At 39.8% G+C, this 16,295-nt stretch overlaps 2 protein-coding genes across 4 annotated transcripts; both read left to right on the plus strand.

Annotated features, from left to right (window-relative positions):
* The first annotated feature begins 1,452 nt into the window (after positions 1–1,452).
* LOC113640358 (interacts with SUPT6H, CTD assembly factor 1) lies at positions 1,453–8,869 on the plus strand. Of its 3 annotated transcripts, XM_047806534.1 has the most exons (18): positions 1,453–1,744; positions 1,837–1,901; positions 2,309–2,394; positions 2,482–2,938; positions 3,330–3,383; positions 3,500–3,704; positions 3,925–3,982; positions 4,081–4,187; positions 4,325–4,475; positions 4,558–4,640; positions 4,735–4,864; positions 5,145–5,262; positions 5,399–5,510; positions 5,663–5,719; positions 6,992–7,048; positions 7,224–7,335; positions 7,890–8,040; positions 8,551–8,689. In XM_047806534.1, exons 2-17 carry the CDS (start codon positions 1,865–1,867, stop codon positions 8,013–8,015), a joined length of 1,950 nt encoding a protein of 649 aa, XP_047662490.1. In that variant the 5' UTR covers positions 1,453–1,744; positions 1,837–1,864; the 3' UTR covers positions 8,016–8,040; positions 8,551–8,689. The 3 variants fall into 3 exon arrangements, with proteins under 3 accessions (XP_047662490.1, XP_047662489.1, XP_026998626.1); XM_047806533.1 differs by lacking the exon at positions 7,890–8,040 and having other exon boundaries at positions 8,551–8,869; XM_027142825.2 differs by lacking the exons at positions 5,663–5,719; positions 7,890–8,040 and having other exon boundaries at positions 1,454–1,744; positions 8,551–8,869.
* Positions 8,870–9,648: 779 nt separating this feature from the next.
* cbln2a (cerebellin 2a precursor) lies at positions 9,649–14,964 on the plus strand. Its single transcript, XM_027142827.2, has 3 exons — positions 9,649–10,079; positions 10,807–10,926; positions 11,333–14,964. Exons 1-3 carry the CDS (start codon positions 9,798–9,800, stop codon positions 11,528–11,530), a joined length of 600 nt encoding a protein of 199 aa, XP_026998628.1. The 5' UTR covers positions 9,649–9,797; the 3' UTR covers positions 11,531–14,964.
* The last annotated feature ends 1,331 nt before the right edge of the window (positions 14,965–16,295 follow it).

A 16,295-nucleotide genomic window follows, 5' to 3' on the forward strand; every position in this document is an offset into this window, starting at 1 on the left:
ATGTAAGAAACCTGTAAAGAAGATACACAAACAGCCTGCATGTGCAAATTGTTTCCCTAAATTTTTATGTAATATATTATGTATGAGTAAAACCAGTTATTACATTTTATCATTATATAATAATAATAATAATAATAATAATAATAATAATAATAATAATAATAATAAAAACAATAATAATTATTGTTATTATTATTATACTTATTTAATTATTATTATTATTATTATTATTATTATTATTATTATTATTATTATTATTATTATTATTATTATTATTATAGTTGGCTTAAGTGGAACCGGTATTTTTTCGATTGATTAATTACACTTTAATAAAAATGAGAGGTCACCCAATTGCTTGAATACATAGTTGGGAAAGGAGTTTCAAATACTATCTTTATCTTTTAAATATTGAATAAGCCAATATATTTTAGATACATTGTTTAAAGCATCATAACTAAACACTTCTAAACCACCATGATCTTTGGCATAAAATTTCTTTTCTCAGATAATGAGGCTTGTTTTTCCAAATAAAATCAAAAAGCATTTTATCGAATTGTTTGGTAACTTTAGAGGGAATGTCTAATGATAATGACACATATACTGATCTGGAGATTTTGACAAAGCAACCGCCCCTGAATTGACAAATCCCTTTGTAACCACATATTAAACTTCTTATTCGTTTTGTTAATAATTGGATTAAAGTTTAAACTATTACGCAGATATTTATCTTTACTTCTAACAACTCCCAGATATGTTATATGATTTGCAATTGGAATATTACAAAGATTAGATAAATGACAATCTTGAAGAGGAAATAGAACTGACTTATTCACATTCATGCTTAGCACTGATACATTTGAATAATCATTTATGCATTTCGTTGCGTTAATGATTTCATTCCTATCTTTCACAAACAAGGCAGTGTCATCTCCAAATTGACACAACTTAAGTTTTTCCTAATGTTGTAATTCCTTTATAATGTCTTATTTTGATGTGAAGGGCCATTATTTGTGTTGCTAATAAAAACAAACAAAAAAAACTAATTTTACAGAACTGGTACATCCTTTGTATAGAGTTTTGATAGCTTTGTGAAAATGACTGCCAAACCAAAAAAAAAAAAATCAATTGCTTTAAATAAAAAGTTGTGCTCTATGGTATCAAATGCCTTGTGAAAATCAATAAAAAAAAGATAAAACTATCATCTAAGACATATTCATTGTAGTCTATCATATCTAGGATCAATCTAATATTACTAATGTGTCTTCCTTGAATAGATCCCGTCTGTTCCTCATCTATAATATTTTCCAATCTTTTTTTATTTTAGTCTTTTGGCAAAAAATAAAGCAAATAGTTCGACATCATTATTTAATAGACTAATGGCTCTCCAATTTTCTAAGTTCATACAAAGACAAATTCCATATTGTGCAATTGCGTGGCGTCATTTTCAGGCGACACAACGGAAATACGCATGCGCGAAAAAAATAGGTCGCGCTACCGTTTTTATGTCAGAACAGTAGTTAGGAACGAAGCTAGGTGGAAATATTTAGGGATTATTCATGAGGTGTGCTTGCAATATTATTGTATAAATAGTGTCACGTAATTATACTTATAACATTAAATCATCTAGAAAATGATTTTATAACCTAGCGAACTGAATGTAGCATTTGAGCAGGACAGGCTAACAACATCGGCTAGCATTAGCATCATTAGCAGGAAGAGGCCGCACCGGCTAGCACTCATTTTGGTGAGAGGACGTTTTAAATTTACTTTAGCGAGTAGTATATTAGTAGTATACGATTCTTCTCTTTATATTGATGTGATAATGAATGTTTAAAGGTGAAGAGCGGTTTCCTCCGGACCACAGATGGACGGAGAGGAGGATTTTTCAGGAACTCACTCAGGTGTGTTGTGCTAAGCTAATCTCTGTCTTCCGTGTTCAGGCTTTTGTTTATAGTCTTGTTTTGGATTAAAATAAACAAACTACAGTAAAGGCGAGGTCTCGGAGACAAAGGTCCTTCTTAGTAAGAGTAGAGAAGTGTTGTTGTGGTCGCGGGGATCCAGAGAAACTGTGTTTATTATGTGCTTTTGTCAAAAAGAATTATAATTAAAAGCCTGTCCTGTCCGTTTGATCTGATCCATAAGACGTTCGAGCGTTTTGGTTGATTTATGTACTGGTTCTACTTGGTGAAATTACTGTTAAATACAACACTGGCACACGCTTTTATAGGTAAATAAGCAGCCTCATACCCCTCCTCCTACTCTTTGTGTGTGTGTGTGTGTGTGTGTGTGTGTGTGTGTGTGTGTGTAGATGATGGTAGTGCCACACCAGTGCAGGATGAACATGCGCTGGCATCCGATGCTGAAGAAGAGAGGGTAGAATCACACCACTCTGAGGTTAGAAACATTCCAAACTCGGGCCTTTTAATCTTTTCACTTTAGTTTCACTTTCTGTTGTTTTTATATATATGATATGATTTGCAGGATGAGGGCAGTGACAGAGAAGGTCCCGCCTCCAGTCCAGCGGCTCCTGCAGAAGACAGTGAATCAGAACATGAGGACAGAACAGGAGGAGCAGCCAGTAGTGGCCACGACGACGATGATGATGGTGAAGAAGCCTTCTCTAGCAAGAGAAGGGGAAGCACGTCGGAGACAGAGGATCAGCACAAAGAGCCTGACAGCGAATCAGAACACGGGGAGCCGCCAAAGGGGCAGAGCCATCACTCAGACTCTGATGAATCCGATAGCGAGAAGGTGAAACAGAGAGACTCTGACGGAGAGGAACAGAGGGAAGACGACAGAGAGCGGAGGAAAGCTGTGATACACTCTGACAGTGAGGAAGAGGAGGACAAGAAACCCAAAAATGAAGCAGGAAGTGAGCAGGAAGATGGGCCAGCTCAGCGTGTCCACTCTGACAGCGACGATGAAGACGAGAAGCCAGGTACGCTCACCTATTTTAAGTAATGGGAATTATTATTACAGTACACACTAATTACCACATACAATTGTTCTTTACATCTTTGGTGTTACATCTGTCTGTCTGTCTATCCAACTAATATAAATGTTGCCTACCATTTTATTAGTGATGTACAGAGTGTTCATTTCCATTTGGGAATTCTGAAATGTCTGAAATTTTCTGAAAATGTGAAATCACTGTGTTTATTCAAACCTGATGGGGAAACAGTGAGTGTGTTATTTTGAGTGATAGGAGAAAAAACTGTCTGGTACTTTGTGAAAAGAAGGAAATGGGTTTAGGTCATGGAATAAAATAAACTGCTAATCTAGGGACTGTGTTTATATAACTCAGAGCTGTATGATATCTGTGCTTTCAGTGAAGAGGAAGAAAGCAATTCTGTCTGACAGTGAGGATGAAGACGAACCAAAAGGTGAACACTTTATCTGGCAGCTTTTCTCTGTCTCTCTCTCTGTTAACTTTATTGCTGCTCTGAAAGTGCTGAAGATGACCCCTCTCACTCTCTCTCTCTGTCTCCCTCTCCCACAGTGAAGAAAAGCAGGGCCGTGTCAGATGATGAAGATTCTGGTAGTGAGCAAGGCTCTGAAGCTCCTGATAAGACGGTTGTTGCGAAACTTAGAGAACTCGGCTCAGACAGCGAGGATGAGGAGGAGAGCACGAAGAGGGACACAGGGAAAAAAGATGAGAAGACGCTGTTTGGCAGTGACAGTGAATCAGAAAATGATGCAGAAGAGTAAGAGGAATTTCTGTATCATTGATATTTCTGTATCAGTGTGTGTCAGACTCTGTGTCTCTGCCTGTCTCTGTCCTTTTTGTCTCCAATTTACTTCCTCTTTTGTGTTTTCTTTCCCTGGTTTGTTTCTCTTGTCTGTCTCTGCCTGTCTGTCTGTCTGTCTGTGTGCCTGTCTAAATATATCCCCACCACTCTCTCTCTCTCACTCTGTGTCCTATAGAAAAATGATAGCAGACATCTTTGGAGAGTCTGGTGAAGAGGAGGATGAGGAGTTTACGGTGAGACTCTCCCATAATGTACTTCTCTAAGTCAGACATGTGTGAGTGAAGACTCGAGTGAAGTGAGTCTTAAACTCTGTGTGTGTTTATGAGAACAGGGTTTTAACCAGGAGGAGTTGGAGGGGGAGAAACAGCAGTCTCATGCTGCAGGAAAGAAGATAGCGATGGACGACTCGGACTCGGATGATGTGGACAGAGGAAAAGAGTGAGTACACCTGACTGACAACGGCACACCTACACTAGCTATTAGCTAAACACATGTACTGACTGCTAATTTCAACACTTGAATCTGAATCATGAATCTGAAATGTGACTATGGTTTGTGTGTGTGTGTTTCTGCAGTATGTCATTCATGTCTGATTTCGACATCATGCTAGCGAAAAGGAAAGCTCAAAGCGGCAAGCGGAGGCGGCACCGAGACGGGGGAACGTTCATCAGTGACGCGGATGATGTGGTCAGCGCAATGATCAGCAAGATGAACGAAGCAGCTGAGGTGTGTTTGGGGGTTGTTTAAACTGAAATATCATGCCTGTGTGTTATTTTTTTAGAATATTATACGATGTCTGTATGTTTAGGAGGATCGCACTCTGAACAGTCAGAAAAAGCCGGCGCTGAAAAAGCTGACACTTCTGCCCACTGTTGTTATGCATTTAAAAAAGTAAGCAGCTCTCCTCCTCTTCCTGCTGTGAGTGCGTGTGCGTTGGTGGTGTTGTTTTTTCCCATCTCACTCCGAACATGTGTGTGTGTTTCAGGCAGGATCTGAAGGAGACGTTTATAGACAGTGGTGTGATGACAGCGATAAAAGAGTGGATCAGTCCTCTTCCTGATAAGAGTCTGCCGGCCCTGAGGATCAGGGAGGAGCTGCTGAAGATCCTGCAAGAGGTACGAGACAGTCAGACAGAATGAGGTGCCAATACTTTATACAATATAGTACATAGCCCATCACTTCAGCATGTGTCACTGTTCTAATTTAGATTTCTGTTTAAAATATTTTCTCATCATATATTTTATTTTAAGTGTAGTTTTATTTCCGTGTTCTTTCATCTTCTGATTTCTTTTAGGTGGTTGTTTGAAGGTGCAGCGTATTATTACAGCTTTCTTTTATTCTCTGTGCATTTCTTTATGTTTGAATTCATTTTTTTGTTCCTAATTATTGTTCTAGTTGCCCAGTGTGAGTCAGGAGACCCTGAAAATGAGTGGAATCGGCAGAGCCGTCATGTTCCTCTACAAACACCCCAAAGAGTCACGATCCAACAAAGACCTCGCTCTCAAACTTATCAGTAATTACACACACACACACACCAGTGCAAACACAAATCCAGGCTGTGGCTGTCTGTATGTTAAGACATTAATATGCTGTGTGTGTGTGTGTGTGTGTGTGTGTGTGTGTGTGTGTGTGTGTGTGTGTGTGTGTAGATGAATGGTCAAGGCCCATCTTTGGCTTGTCTTCTAATTATAAATGCATGACGAGGGAGGAAAGGCAGCAGAGAGACCTTGATCAGCAGATTGCTCCACGCAGAAGACTCAGGTACATATTTATACACACACACGCACACACATACACACACAAAACTATCATTCTTCATTCACTGTTTCCTTTTGTTCATTGTTCATACTGTTTTTCCTGTTTTATCTTTCCTTTCCAACACACACACACACACACATACACACACACGAAAGAGAGCCTCAGAAGGTTGAGAGAGAGGAGGAGCCTGATGTCTTTGGGCCCCAGCTAAGGTTTCGAGAGTGTGTGTGTGTGTGTGTGTGAGAGAGTAATTGTTCATGTGTGAATGTTTTGCATCTCATTGTCTTTGCCATTTTCTCTGGAGTGTGTGCTTGTGTGTTGTATGACTTTTTAATTAACTGTCCACTCAGAGTGAAGTCCTGACCAGCTTTGGTTGGGATTAGTGTTCCGGCCATGTGTGAGTTTGTTCATTCTGATAATTACATGGGATAAGTCTTGGGCATGTCTTCAGCATGTGCACACACTCATCATATTAAAAACTGTGTGCACTACACACACTCCATTTTATTACACACTGAACACTGATTACTCTGATCTTTATCAGAACTGCTTTTGGGTTTGTAGTCTGTACCATGTGTTTGTGCTGGTCAAACTCATTCTCTCTGTCTCTATCTGTCTGTCTCTCTATCTGTGTGTCTCTGTCTCTCTATCTGTGTGTCTCTGTCTCTCTATCTGTGTGTGTCTCTGTCTCTCTATCTGTGTGTCTCTCTATCTGTTTGTCTCTCTATCTGTGTGTGTCTCTGTCTCTCTATCCGTGTGTCTCTGTCTCTCTATCCGTGTGTCTCTGTCTCCCTATCCGTGTGTCTGTCTCTCTATCCGTGTGTCTCTGTCTCTCTATCCGTGTGTCTTTGTCTCTCTATCTGTGTGTCTCTGTCTCTCTATCTGTGTGTGTGTGTGTGTGTGTGTGTCTCTTTGTTTGTCTCTATCTGTGTGTTTCTCTCTGTCTCTCTATCTGTGTATGTCTCTCTCCCTCCCTCTCTCTCTCTCTCTCTCTCTCTCTCTCTCTCTCTCTCTCTCTGTGTCTCTCTCTCTCTCTCTCTCTCTGTGTCTCTCTCTCTCTCTCTCTCTCTCTCTCTCTCTCTCTCTCTCTCTCTCTCACACACACACACTCACACACTCACACACTCTCTCTCTCTCTCACACACACACACACACACACACACACACACACACACACACACACACACACACACACACAGAGGCATGGCTGTGTGAAACGTGAACAATTTCCTGAATAAAAACTTTGGCTGTTTTGTTCCAGTTTATTTTTAAAAAATCATCAGCTCTATTTGTGACTCTCTCACTGACCTTTGACCTTCAACTCGTACCCTTAACCCTGAAGTCTCTGCATCAAGGGAATTGTGACCTCTCACCCTTTCTGTCCTTGATAAAGCGTGTGTGTGTTTTAATGCATCATGGAGGAGCATGGCTGTGCGCGCTTCTCACACACTCAAGATTCATTGTGTGTTTGTGTGTGTTTCCAGCTCAGGAGGGCAGACCCCTCGCAGAGATCTGGAGAAAGTGTTAACAGGAGAGGAGAAGTGAGTAGAAAATGAATCTCACACACACGCACGCACACACACGCATGCACACACGCACACAAAGGTGAATATTCATTCAGCACAGTCTGCATTTAACATTCTAATCTTTATCATCATTGTATTCATCTCTCTCTCTCTCTCTCTCTCTCTCTCTCTCTCTCTCTCTCTCTCTCAGAGCACTGCGGCCTGGTGACCCTGGGTTCTGTGCGAGAGCACGTGTACCAATGCCCTCTAATAAAGACTATGTGGTGCGACCCAAGTGGAATGTGGAGACGGATTCAAACCGGGTCAGTGGGAGAGGCTAACTGTTAGGGATGGGGTGAAGGGGTTAAACACACCAGGTGGGGTGTTTCACTTAATCAGGGTGAAATAAGAGGGGCTTTTAAAGCTGGGAGGAGGTTTTAGTTTATTATATCTAGTCAATGAATTGTTTTGTAGAAATGTTTGCTTTTGTGCAGATTTTCGTATATAATGAAGTTCCTAAAGTTTATAAGGATGAGAACATTTTGCCCCAAACCTGAGCACCTGAGACGCTCTTACATTATCATTTCCATAGTATCAGTTCATTCACAAGGATTTGTAGAGAAGTTTTCTAGAAAGTAAGGCGATGTTTATTTGACACGTGTGGAAGGAGTCTCCAGTGTCAGCACAGTGTAAGAGTCCGAGCTAAAGCAGGAACTTAAAGGTTTCACTCATCTCCAGAACAGAGGGGTGTACACGTCTTTGTGGTTTCTCAGTAACATGACCAGCTGCATGTCTTAGAGAATAGAGAGACTTGTGAGGGAGCGAGTGATCAGTGACTGTCAGTGACTTTGATCAGCTGCTGTGGTGTGATTGTTAGAGAGGCTGTAAGAAAGGCATCAGTCTTCTGGAGAAACACAAGCGGCGGTTTGTGGAGGAGAGAAAGCAGCGGCGTGTTCGGGGAGCAGTGAAGATCAGCGTGGAGGGCAACCACATGCCCCTGTAGCTCAGCCCCGGGCCTGCAGGGGGCAGTAAGTGCTGCATGAGCACCGTGTGTGCAGTGTGACAGAACAGCACTGCTCAGTGCATCCTGTTCACTAATGCTCTAAACCTGAGGGGGGAGACATGATATGATCAGCTCCCAGCTTCTGCCTTCAACATGTTTATAAACATCATATGACAAAGACCAGCACTATGGTGATGCTGATTAACAAGCAATGTGTTGTTCTGTCTGTGTGGGGGTGGTGGTGGGAGGGTGTGGGGGTATAACTGTGTTTTATGTCCTAAAAAGTGCTGGCTGTTTATTGACTGATTCTCCCTCATGTTTTCTTTCCCTCATCATCACCTCACTCCTGCTTGACTTCCCTTTATTACCCCTTTTTTTCCTTGTTTTATTTTTTCTCTTTTTTTTCTTCTTTAAAAACCTCCTGCTTCACCATTTTGTCAACATTTCTGCTTTTTTTTTGCCTTTATCTTTCTGCTTCTTTTTCTTCCCTGTTCTTTTCCTTCATGTTCCTCTTCCTCCACTTTCGTCTGTCCAGGGACCTGTAAGAAAGAGTTTATCACGTGTAGATAAACAGATGCGACGCTTCGCTGATATCCGCCGCCTCACGAAGACGGGTCATGCAGTCAAGATCAGCGTCGAGGGCAACCGTATGCCACTCTGATTTCTTGTACGCATCACTTCCTGTCTGTTTTTGTGTTTCTACTTTGGCGTATGTGTGGAAGTGCGACACTGCTGTAGGAGGAGGAGGTCGTCGCTGCACGTCTGTAATATAGCTGTAATAACGTGTGTAACGTGAACCTACCATGTTCAGTTGTAACTTTCATAATAAAGACTTTCCAAATCTTTTTCTTTTACACTCTGATTCTCTGCTGCAGCGTGTTTTACACAAATCCAAATATCTTTTAGGAAAATTATCACATTATCCAGAGAATCTGTGAAGATTATGATAGAAGTTACACTCAAGTTTTCACCAAATTTACAGGGTACGTCAGTGAGGTGAAGACTAACACTGAGGTGTGATCAGTTCCTTCTTGTCACACTCCATAACTAAGATCTGAGACACCAAACTGCTCTATACTGTTTTATACCAAACAAAGTGACAGTACATGACATACAGCTAAGTATGGTGACCCATACTCAGAATTCGTTCTCGGCATTTAACCCATCCAAAGTGGACACACACAGCAGTGAACGCACACCCGGAGCAATGGGCAGCTATTTATGGGTTTTGGTGGGGTTGGGGGGGGTTCGGTGCCTTGCTCAAGGGCACCTCATTCATGGCCGGGCCAAGACCTTGGGAGTAGGAGTCAAACTCTCTAACCATTAGGCCACGACTTCCCCAGTACTGAATACACATGTAGTGTAATCAGTATTGTACTGAATCATAGCTATGAAACTAATCACAGCCTTTTGTCAGACCTGACCTCCATAACAAAGTGTGAGTTTGGTGAAATTCATAATTCCAAGAAAGTCGCACACATACACACTGCAGTAACTTTTTATTACCACCAGGAGGCGTTACAGTACTTTCAATTTCACTCTGGTCCACTTTATTCCCCAAGCCTGAGTTTCATCACATCACAGAGGTGTTTAAAGCAAATAAGAGCGAGAAGAGAGGTAAAGGAAGGAGAGACAGAGGGAGGGAGGGAGGGAGAGAGAGAGAGCGGTGATGTATGAGGCGAGGCAGGTGCTTTTTTCTCCTCTCCTCTTCCTGGAGTGCTCATTTACATTTTTGTCTCTGGTTCCTCTCTGGTTCCTCTGCGGTTCCTCCTCCTGGGTGAGATGATGGGATCTCCAGTCGTTTCTCTCATCCTCTCCTGCACTCTGCTGCTCTCCCTCTCAGTGTCTCGCTCTCAGACACACAACGACACGGAGCCTGTGGTTCTGGAGGGTAAATGCCTGGTGGTGTGTGACTCGAATCCGTCCTCTGATGGGGGTGTCACGTCCTCGTTTGGGATCTCGGTGCGCGCTCCAGGGGCAAAAGTGGCATTCTCAGCCATCAGAGGGACGAACCATGAACCATCCGAGATGAGCAACAAGTCCATGACCATCTACTTTGACCAGGTTCCTGCTTTCACACCATACTGATATTAGCAGATAATTTTAACAAATTTTGTAGATCTCATCAGATTACAATGTTAATTCATATCGTCCTTTAGATGAGTTAGTTGAGATTTTATATTTTATTATCAATGAACAAATCCTAGATTCTCACACTTCTATAATTTTAGGATATTTAGCCTTTTTTCAGTTGCATGTAACATTTATACAATTCATCATTTACTTGATATATATTTTTTTTTTAAATCCTGCATAACCAAGTGCTTAATAACGGTTAATCAGTGAAACTTTTTTTTTTTTACATCCATTTACTTTAAATCAGAATTTTAAAATGTTTTTATTAATCATGTTTTTAATTCTGCTATTATTTTGGTTGGTTTTGATCTTAACTAACATCAGAAACAAAAAATACATTGTTCTTTTTGTTGCCACATTAATTGTGTATTCTTTCTCCACTGAATAGCATCACGCTAATTAGGATTGTGGTAATTTAAGAATATGAATATTAATGAGTAGATAATGAATATTGATGAGTGCAGTGTGTTGGAGTGTGTTTCTGTCACAAAAACAGTGTCAATGTGTTAATAAGTCATCATTTCAAGTCTGAATCCAAATCTGAGTTAAAGAAGATACAAATTCTTAACTGTATTAAAACTGACAGTGAAACATCTTTATCTAATTTGTTGTTCAATGTTAAACGTGTTTAATGTCTGAAACAATCCTCTTACAGGTTCTCGTCAACATTGGCCATCATTTTGACCTGAAAGCAAGTGTGTTCCAGGCACCGAGACGTGGCATTTACAGCTTCAGCTTTCACGTCGTCAAGGTCTACAACCGACAGACCATCCAGGTGACACGATGAAGTCTTTAACTTTCATTTAAGCTAAACCTTTCTTTATGTGTTCAATGTACTCTAGCCAACGTACTGTATAAACACTGATTAGCATCAAGTAAACAGCATACACCCAATTATTAACATAAACATGAACAACAATCTGTAAAAAGAAATTTCACTCTGTAAAGGCAGCCATTTTGAATCTGCATGTGATTGTTCCACCCCTACCTGTATTCCTAGCACCACCCCACCACATTTTTAAGAAATTGAATACAAGAATTCTTATGAATTTGTGTGTGAAACTCATCTGTCATAACTTTAAAGGAAAGTTGGGACATTTCAAAAGTTTTCACCCCCCAAGGTATAACTCACTGGACTCTAGTTATCTTCACCTCTAATTCCTCTCTTTTGTGAATTCCAGGTGAATCTGATGCACAACGAATACCCGGTCATATCTGCGTTCGCAGGAGATCAGGATGTGACACGTGAGGCGGCGAGTAACGGAGTTCTTCTTCTTCTGGAGCGAGATGACCGACTCTACCTGAAGCTGGAGAGAGGAAACCTCATGGGAGGATGGAAATATTCCACATTTTCTGGATTTCTTGTCTTCCCGCTCTGAATTCCACGTCATTCATGACGGAATCCTGCTCCTTTTAATCCCACTGTACTGCACATTAATGAAGGCTTCACAAATGTGTGCACTGCAAGTGGATTTAAGGAGCTCAGGGTTCTAATTTAAAGCAGACAGCAGGTTGTTTTTCACTCTAATCTCTTGGTACTGTATCTTAATGGAAGTCCACCCTGCCTTCACACCAGCTGGTGAAGAGTCTGTAATGCTTGTGTAGTTTGTTTCTCGTAGGTGTAGTCTGTCCGCTATTTTTGTTTTTATTCCAGTAGTAGCTATATGGTAGCATCTAAGTGTGGCCAGTTAATGAAATGAAAGCTTTGGCTTCATTTACGTCTTACATGTTGACTTTGTTCTCAGATTATTCAGACTGCTGCTTCACATCATAACTAATGATCACTGAAATCACAGCTCCATCACGTTGTGTGTGTGTGTGTACAGAAAAAATGTAAAAGCAGCTGATGTGTCATTAAACATTAATTCTGTAAAGAGGTAATAATTTGTAGGTGTGTGTCTCTGGTGGCGAAGGAATACCGCAGAACCTTCAGGAAAGTGTTAAGCAACCACAACTACTTTTTACTGTGTTAATGGAATGTTTGAAATTTAAAGATAAAAATCAGATTTGGTAAGCTTTCTTTCACATCTGTCTGCTCCCGTAAGCCATCTGCAGACTTTAATTTAATTTAATTTTTCACATAATTTAAACATTTACTCAGTAAAGTAGCCCAACATCTGCCCTCAGACCTCCAGACATCTTTTCTCAGCGGATGGAGATTAGAGTGAAAAATGCTGGAGACCTCTTAAACGGCTTCAACTGGAGAACTTCCTAATGACGTAAAGAACCTGGTGATCATCAAGGTTTTTGTGTCATTATCAGGTTTGAAACCAGACTCTTTAGGAAGCCAAAGGACAGGAGATCCTGATGATCATGGAGAGCATAAGGACATTATCCATTAGGAACTGTCATGTTGTTTTATCAAAAACATCTTGTAAGTTTCACCTTTTTAATTCTCTAAGATTCAGGATTTTAAAGCCTGAGGAACATAAGTATGTGTAAAGTATTGTAAAGAGGCTTGTGCATAAACACAGTGTAGGAATGGGTTTGAATATTTTGTACTGAAAAGCACGGATTCTGTTGCATGCTATTGGATTTGTTCAGTGTTTCAGTTGTTTGATTCACTCGTCATCTTTAATTAATTAAACTATACGCCCATTATACGACTTGAAATATAGATAAATGTAAATAGCTGATGAGTATCATGCCAAAAAAAAAGTCACTGACTATTGTCAGCTTTATTTCTCAGTAAACAGAACCACAAATGCAACAAGGCTTATATTTGCTCTTGTTTTTTTCCCCATTTATAGACCATATAGAGAATAAAACTTGACTTGATCATCTGTTTCCTTGTGAAGAATGTCTTGTCTCAGAGTATCAGCACTAGAAGATCTGAACATTCTGTAGTTTCTTTATTCTATTTATCTTGTAACAAGTCATTGTTTAGTTGTATATGTTTTATGTATAAATTATTAGTATTATTTTAGCAGTGCCACAAAGCTGTTTCTCAAAATAGAAGTAAACAAATTTAGTTAGCAGCTGATGCTAAGCATAAATGAGGTGCCATACAAACTTTAGCCATACAAAGTATTTTTTAGTGTTTTGCCAACTGTTTTGCCAACTGATGTTTCAGATCAGTTTGTGTCCCTTATTACAGTCTCTAACCTTTTACATGGTCTGTAATAAAGAATGCATGCTAGCTAGCTAAATTATTTGCCTCAGTACACAACTAGCCTGGTTTCCCTGTTGCCTGGTTGCTTAGCAACAGCACTGTCTTGGCTTTAATTTTTGATTTTGTGTATGTTATAAATCCAAGGATATTTATTGGTTAGGAGAAAATTTCTTTTTATACATTTTATATTTATATTTAGTTTAATTAAATTTAATTAAAAAAACAACTTTGATTTATTTGTCATCTGATAATTAGTGTAATGTTCAGCAGATAAGGAGCCTATTTCTGAGCTCCTGTCATATCAGTATCACACATCGACTTATAAACGGCATATGCTTCATGTTTATCATTAAAATAGAAAATCCTGGATTACAGAAGTGAAACCTTCCCATCTGTATTAAAACTGGAGAAATGGGAGGATATTTCTATTCCCTCGGTGATGGCGTCATGCTCTGATTACGCTCTGACGTCTTGCCTTGCGAGGTTTTTTCAGATTTCACTCATTTATTTGGTAGATGACAGAAGTGCTGTGGTTTACTCAGTGTGAAGTCGAGCGGGCGCGTGAGTCATGAAGATAATCAGGATCGTCCTGAGACGTGAAGTGGAACTGAACTTGTCCTCTTTTTTGTTTGGATTGCTTAATGAGACTGATGAGTCAGATGTGACTGATGTGTTCAGACATATCAAATCCCAAACGGCTTCCTGTCCTTAGAAATGCTCACAACACAGAGTAGAACATAACAGCCATGTCAACGCTACATGGTGTTCAAACCCAATTAGAGATTCAGAAAAAAAGAAAAGGTATAAATTTAATTACTATTTTTAGATCATCAGTAGATCTGAAACAGTCGCTTCATGAAGACTAGATAGACTACATGAACATTATGAAAACTGAAACATTGATTCGGTCACGTACCAAATGACAAACACAGGAAATCCATTTTTTACAGAACAAACTCAGTTTTGAAACCAAGTACAACGAAGTTTGAAAGCAGTCAGGAAAAAATCAGATTGGAGCTCCTTTTCTGTTTTAGATTGTAGAAAACCCTTCCTGCTCAATTCAGATATTCCAATCAATATCTGTTGTGTTAAATCTCTTACATTACTTTCAGACTCGAATCAGAAGTGAATCACATTCTTGCTGTGCTGTGTGAACATAGACTGGATGTGACATGTTGTTAAAAACTGTTGTTAAAAAAAAGATCCAGTACAGGTACAAAAAACAAATCTGCCTATGATCAGATTTTTCCAGAATATGCTGTTTGAGAAAAAGTTTCTCTGCATTAATCTACAAGGTTTCAGATCACAATTTAATTTCTGAACATTTCAGACTAATTTGGGTCAAAATGAATTTCATGAGTATTAATTTTCTACATTTTTTGACTGTTACTACGACAACCATTGTGAAGCACATGTGAGTGTAAATATATACAAATCTGAATGGTTTACTTAATAAAAGTTTACACACAGCTAAAATAGCTCAGACCTGCTGAAGTAATGCAGATTTAATGTAAGAAAAGCGTCTTGATTTTCTCCTGCATTTTTTATAAATCGCTAAATTCCTGACGAGAATATAATACAAATCGATTCTTAAGCTGCAGGAAACGACTCTGTGTTTCACACCAGGCTCTGAAGGCTGTTTACTGATCAGGCTGTGATTTCGAATAATGGAATAAAATGCTAAAGATTTATTTATTGTTCTGTTGTAATTGCTGAAAAAGGGAGTTTGTCTCTCTCTCTCTCTCTCTCTCTCTCTCTCTCTCTCTCTCTCTCTCTCTCTCTCTCTCTCTCTCTCTCTCTCTCTCTCTTTTCATGCTGGTGGCTCTCACTGTGCTTTTGGCTGGTGTGAGTGTGTGTTAGTGTGTGTGTGTGTGAGGACCTGCATGCCCATGGTCCTCTTATTCCTGTCATATGGCCGATAGTGGTGTCTCCTCTCCTCTCCGTTGTGACTCCGTCTGGGTTCCTTTTGATGTCTTTCCCCCATGTAGGACCCATGCTGGGACAGCAGAACCGACCCAATCTGTGACTCCTACACACACTATACACGGCGTCGGATCGAGCTCTGGGGCTCTGGATGCACATGCTGAGTTGCCCTTTCCGAGAGAAAGAGACAGCATGCTCTTCAGAAAAACCCCACGGCCGGGGCATTTAGCTCCCGCTGGACGCCTGCTGCTTACTGTTCGCTCGATGTTGCAGCGGTTTAGCAGGAAAGCAGGAACTCGGCTCTCCTGTGCACATTACTTAAGAGATTAAGACAAAAAATGAGCAGCAGGTTTGCATCTCTAGCATTTCTAGACAAGATGTGGGCAGGATCCAAACATTAATTACAAACATTAGGCATGTCTTAAACAGAGGTGGGTAGTAACGAATTACATTTACTTTGTTGCATTTACTTGACTAAATTTTTTGGGTAACTTGTACTTTTACACTTACTCAAGTACATTTTATTGAAAAAAACTTTACTTTTACTTCAATACATTTGCTGGCTTACTGTCAAATTGTAATAAATATGAGATTTTTTTTTTTACGTTGGAGAGGCTGCTTCAGGAGAGACTGTAAATGTATCTGTAAAAAATGTACCTACTGAATACTGAAGTGCAAACACACATAAACAAGTTCATACACAAACATAATAACAAACACACACTCTGCACACACTCACACATACACACACACACACACACACACACACACACACACACACACACACACACACACACACACCTTTTTTTCTATGTTAACTTGATGCTAAATGTTGGTGCTAAGTTGTGAATGTGAAAATGAAGACTTTATTGTAAATGACGTGATGTTAATGTGTCCTTCACTGGACTGAGATAGACTGAGATAGGCTACTTTACTTCAACCTATGTTTTATAGGTATTCATTTCACTGCATGTTGTACTCTGTATGTGTATGTATGTGACAAATAAAATAAGATTTGATTTGATTTGGTTTTATATAAGCAGAACAAAGAGACTTTCAAGAAGATGTGTGTGAAAGCTCTTCAGTAATTTGAGATTCTGGGTTGTTGC

Source organism: Tachysurus fulvidraco, chromosome 22 (genome assembly GCF_022655615.1).
Source record: "Tachysurus fulvidraco isolate hzauxx_2018 chromosome 22, HZAU_PFXX_2.0, whole genome shotgun sequence".
NCBI classification, from domain to species: Eukaryota; Metazoa; Chordata; class Actinopteri; order Siluriformes; family Bagridae; genus Tachysurus; species Tachysurus fulvidraco.